We start from the raw sequence: 6,000 nt of genomic DNA, 5'->3' as shown, positions 1-6,000 counted from the left end.
GTCAGAAAGGAGACATTCTAATAACAAGAGGTCAATAGTTCATATCAGCATATTCTGCAGGTAATACATCTTAACTATCTATGTTACTTTATTACTTAGTTAATTCTGATTTCTCCACCAGAATATTTCCCCCAAAACAGGCTCCAAAACAATAGCTCTGTTACTGGTGTGCAGGATATAACCTTTACTCTGTGGAGGATCAAGAGGAACCAGTCAGTTTCTATCATATTCTTGGCTGAGTGTCCGAACATCATGGGTTCATTCTACACACCCAGAACAGTTAGAATCGGATGGGGCCACAGTGTCTCCTGAACCCTCATGTCTCAGGCTCCAGTATTTATGCTGCAGTAGTTTATGTTTCGGGGGGCTAGGATCAGTTTGTTATATCTGGAGTATTTCTCCTGTCTTATCCGGTGTCCTGTGTGAATTTAAGCATGCTCTCTCTAATTCTCTTTCGCTCTCTCGGAGGACCTGAGCCCTAGGACCATGCCTCAGGACCACCTGGCATGATGACTCCTTGCTGTCCCCAGTCCACCTGGCCGTGCTGCTGCTCCAGTTTCAACTGTTCTGCCTGTGGCTATGGAACCCTGACCTGTTCACCGGACGTGCTACCTGTCCCAAACCTGCTGTTTTCAACTCTCTAGAGACAGCAGGAGCGGTAGAGATACTCTCAATGATCGGCTATGAAAAGCCAACTGACATTTACTCCTGAGGTGCTAACCTGTTGCACCCTCGACAACTACTTTAATTATTATTTGACCATGCTGGTCATTTATGAACATTTGAACATCTTGGCCATGTTCTGTTATAATCTCCACCCGGCCCAGCCAGAAGAGGACTGGCCACCCTTCATAGCCTGGTTCCTCTCTAGGTTTCTTCCAAGGTTTTGGCCTTTCTAGGGAGTTTTTCCTAGCTACCGTGCTTCTACACCTGTATTGCTTGCTGTTTCGGGTTTTAGGCTGGGTTTCTGTACAGCACTTTGCTATGTAAGAAGGGCTACATAAATACAATTTGATTTGAGTTAGAACAGGCCTCTATCAACACACTTTTCTATGTTATAGGAGTTAGGTTCTTTACCAATCTCAAGCCCAATGCCTTGGCTTAAAGAATTATATTTTACTACACAAGCATTAGTAAGGTTTAACAGAAAATTCCCTCACAGTACTAACGAGCTAAAGTCCAACCTCAAAACATGAATGGAAAAACCAAAGCCTGTAACACCTTCCCCCTTAAGACAACAAATATATCCTATATTTTTGTTGGGCAGGTTCTCATCACCAACAGAAAACAACATCCATTTCATATCAATATCAACTAAAATGCTTCATCTTCACCAATATAAACATGGTGTCTACTGGCTGTCAACAACTAAAAAACAAGAAAAAACATATCTAAATAATAATATACATTCATATTAGTTCTCTCCTTTTTCTTTCTAGAATCCTAAAACTCATTTTGAAATTATAATCAACCACAATGCTTCACCTTCGACAATATGAACATGATGTCGACTGGCTGTCAACAATTAAAAAAATGTTTTTCCCCCACTAGCTTCTAGAACTCACTAGCTTCTAGAACCAAACAACACTCATCTCCAATACGGAAAAATGTGCAGTCAAAATATACTGTGATCCATGGTAACGCACTGGCTAAACGCAAAACACAAACATTTTGAGTGTCCACCCGTGAGACAATCAGCAAGTTTTCCTTAAAACGAACATGTCTGATTTCAAGAGGAAACTCCGGCAATATCCGTAGTAATTTTCCACCTCACTGCGGAGCCTCTCTCTCTTTTCAGGGTTCCACTTGATAGGCATGTTGTTGGATCGGGGACCAGTCCCCAATGTCATGCTCTAGTACATTTGGGTTGGCACATCTGAGAATGAACCCTGATATTCTAAAAGCAGGGCAACAATGTCAATATATTTGTACCCAAAAATGGTCAGCTGGTTGCATAAATAATTATGATAGTTAAGATTACTAAATGTTACATGAATTGTAAATATGAAATATCAAAACCAAATGTACATTAATATGTATTGGCAATAATTCACTTAATACAAAAATCTGCAACAATCATATTACTTACATATCACCAGAAACGCTGTTGTTTTGACAAGTAGCAATAAATCACTGAAATCGATTAGGGGGGAAAGTAGGTTGTACGTGATGTTGAAACTAACACAGCTAAAAAAAAACATGGAAATGGGAGATATCTTTTACCTCACTGGTTAGAGGACAACCTGCAGAAGACAGTCAGCTACATTTTGGAGTGATGCATTTAAATGTAGGGGTCGCTAAACAAAGGAACGCAACACTTATTTTTCATCACTCATCAATATCATGTTGAAATCAATTGCGTGAGAGTTGGGAGATAAGGTTGCACGTCCTGTTAAAACTAACATCTCAAAAACCACACGGAATCTAGGAGTAATGTGTACATCCCTGGTTAGAGTACAATTTGTAGAAAACAGATCTCTACATTTTGAAGTGTTGCATTTTGATTCAAGTGGGTCACCAACATGGTAAGTGTTACACAGCTCTTTTTGTGTCAGTCACTTTTTGTTAAATCACATAAATAGTACTCTTTCAAATCAGAGCCTGGATTTTCCCCCTGAGCCTAATATCCATATCAGGCTGAAATCAATAGAACACGGGGCAAACGATTAGGAATCTAGATTGTGACATAATTAAAACTATTCTTCTACAATGTTAAAGCTTTCTACATTGTGACATTATTTCATTAATATCATGAAACAACTCCTTCATGTATGTATTTTCTGATGTTTGATCAGAGATCTTTTATCAGAGTATCTTCTGTCACATTGCGCACAGCTATGAGGTTTCTCTCCTGTGTGTGTTCTCTGGTGTACAATAAGACGGCTAGATGTAACAAAACTCTTCTCACATTGATCACAGCTATAAGGTTTCTCTCCTGTGTGTGTTCTCTGGTGTACAATAAGACTGCTAGATGAAGTAAAACTCTTCCCACATTGATCACAGCTATAAGGTTTCTCTCCTGTGTGTGTTCTCTGGTGGGATACCAGGTTGCTTGACTGAGTAAAACTCTTCCCACATTGAGTACAGCTATACGATTTCTCTCCTGTGTGTTTTCTCTGATGTGATAACAGGCTGCATAGGTGAGTAAAACACTTCCCACATTGAGTACAGCTATAAGGTTTCTCTCCTGTGTGTGTTCTCTGGTGTACAATCCGATGGCTAGATGTAGTAAAACTCTTCCCACATTGATCACAGCAATAAGGTTTATCTCCTGTGTGTGTTCTCTGGTGTGATAACAGGGTGCTTGACTGAGTAAAACTCTTCCCACATTGAGTACAGCTATAAGATTTCTCCCCTGTGTGTTTTCTCTGGTGTGATAACAGGTTGCTTGACTGAGTAAAACTCTTCCCACATTGAGTACAGCTGTACGGTTTCTCTCCTGTATGTGTTCTCTGGTGTATAATCAGATAACTAGATAGAGTAAAACTCTTCCCACATTGATCACAGCTGTAAGGTTTCTCTCCAGTGTGAATTCTCATGTGTACTTTTAGTGATTTTAATCTTAAGTAACTCTTCCCACAATCAAAACAGTGGTGAGATTTCTCTCCAGTGTGAATTCTCAGGTGTACTTTTAGTGAATTTGATCTTGAGAAACTTTTCCCGCAGTCAGAGCAGCAGTATGGTTTCTCTCCTGTGTGTACTCGTTGATGTATTTTAAGATCTGATGAAGATTTGCAACGTTTCCCACAGTCAGAGCAGCAAATAGATTTCTTCCTAGCGGGTCTCTGCTGGTGTTTCTTGAGGTGTTCTGATGTGGAGAGACTCTGCTCTGCCTCGTCAGCATCATGTTGTTGTTGAGGCTCCCCAGAGGATCCATGATAGTCCCGTCTCTCTCCTGTATGAACAACAAGTCAGACAGGTGGTTTAAGGCCCACAACAGCAGAAATGCACTGTAAAAGGTGATGCCAATAGCGTAGCCATGATGTTGTACAAACAATTGACGTCTGTAATGAATGTTACAATTATTTGACAATTGTCTTAAGACAGTCAAGTCAGAAACTACAGTAAAATGTTGTCTTGTTTTCACAATTTGGTTGCAGAAACTCCTCCCTGCTAATGAGGAAACCGCTGGTTATGGATGTAGTATATCTGGTAATGAGGAAACCACTAGTTATGGATGTAGTATATCTGGTAATGAGGAAACCACTAGTTATGGATGTAGTATATCTGGTAATGAGGAAACCACTAGTTATGGATGTAGTATATCTGGTAATGAGGAAACCGCTAGTTATGGATGTAGTATATCTGGTAATGAGGAAACCACTAGTTATGGATGTAGTATATCTGGTAATGAGGAAACAGCTAGTTATGGATGTAGTATATCTGCTAATGAGGAAACCGCTGGTTATGGATGTAGTATATCTGCCTAGTTATACCAATACCATAGACATACAGTAGGACCCATAACTTCACCTAACAACAATATAGACCTACCTTGGACTATATATCATTTAATATTTCAGGTGAAACGTGGAAACTAAAATGTCTTTGTCTTGACATTTCATAACCTGATCACCAGATAAATAAATAAATAAATAAATAAATATATATATATATATAAAATTGTATTTGTAATAATGACAATTACAACAATACTGAATGAACACTTATTTTAACTTAATATAATACATCAATAAAATAAATAATGAAACATGTTCAATTTGGTTTAAATAATGCAAAAACATAGTGTTGGAGAAGAAAGTAATAGTGCAATATGTGCCATGTAAAAAAGCTAACGTTTCAGTTCCTTGCTCAGAACATGATGAGTCTTCAATATTCCCAGGTATATTCCCAATATTCCCAGGTAAGACGTTTTAGGTTGTAGTTATTATAGGACTATTTCTCTCTATACCATTTGGATTTCATATAGCTTTGAGTTGATAGGCTTGAAGTCATAAACAACGCAATGCTTGAAGCATTGCGAAGAGCTGCCTGCAAACGCAGTAAAGTGCTGTTTGAATGAATGCTTACGAGCCTAATGCTGCCTACCACCGCTCAAGTCAGACTGCTCTATCATTGACTTAATTATAATATAACACACAGAAACAAGAGCCGTAGGTCATTAATATGGTCAAATACGGAAACTATAATTTTGAAAACAAGACGTTTATTCTTTCAGTGAAATACGAACCGTTCCGTATTTTATCTAACGGGTGGCATCCATAAGTCTAAATATTGCTGTTACATTGCACAACCGTCAATGTTATGTCATACTTATGCAAAATTCTGGCAAATTAGTTCACAACGAGCCAGGCAGCCCAAACTGTTGCATATACCCTGACTCTGCGTGCAATGAACGCAAGAGAAGTGACACAATTTCCCTAGTTTAATATTGCCTGGTAACATGAATTTCTTTTAACTAAATATTCAGGTTTAAAAAAAAAATATTCTTCTGTGCATTGATTTTAAGAAAGGCATTGATGTTTATGGTTAGGTACATTCGTGCAACGATTTTTTTTCCTTCGCAAATGCGCTTTTGTTAAATCGTCCCCCGTTTGGCGTTGTTGGCTGTCTTTGTTAGGAAGAAATGGTCTTCACACAGTTCGCAACGAGCCAGCTGGCCCAAACTGCTGCAGATACCCTGACTCTGTTAAACAGAACGCAAGAGAAGTGACCCAATTACCCTAGTTAAAATAAATTAATGTCAGCAGGCAATATTAACTAAATATGCAGGATTAAAAATATAAATTTGTGTTTTGATTTTAAGAAAGGCATTGATGTTTATGGTTAGGTAGGTACACATTGGTCAACGACTGTGCTTTATTTGCAAATGCGCTTGTTAAATCACCCATTTGGCGAAGTAGGCTGTGATTCAATGATAAATTAACAGGCAACGCATTGATTATACAGTGCCTTGCGAAAGTATTCGGCCCCCTTGAACTTTGCGACCTTTTGCCACGTTTCAGGCTTCAAACATAAAGATATAAAACTGTATTTTTT

General features: G+C 38.6%; 1 protein-coding gene across 1 annotated transcript in view; it reads right to left on the bottom strand.

Annotated features, from left to right (window-relative positions):
* Window positions 1-901: 901 nt before the first annotated feature.
* Window positions 902-6,000, bottom strand: part of LOC110487383 (zinc finger protein 501) — a 63,787-nt gene continuing 58,688 nt past the window's right edge. The window contains exon 2 of the mRNA XM_036942372.1: window positions 902-3,895. Coding sequence (XP_036798267.1) covers window positions 2,766-3,895 — 1,130 coding nt within the window. The 3' untranslated portion in view covers window positions 902-2,765. The remainder of the gene's footprint in view (window positions 3,896-6,000) is intronic.

This window comes from Oncorhynchus mykiss, chromosome 13 (assembly GCF_013265735.2).
Source record: "Oncorhynchus mykiss isolate Arlee chromosome 13, USDA_OmykA_1.1, whole genome shotgun sequence".
Classification (NCBI taxonomy): domain Eukaryota; kingdom Metazoa; phylum Chordata; class Actinopteri; order Salmoniformes; family Salmonidae; genus Oncorhynchus; species Oncorhynchus mykiss.
Note: the sequence above shows the minus strand (reverse complement) of the source record. Positions and strands in the feature narration are given on the sequence as shown.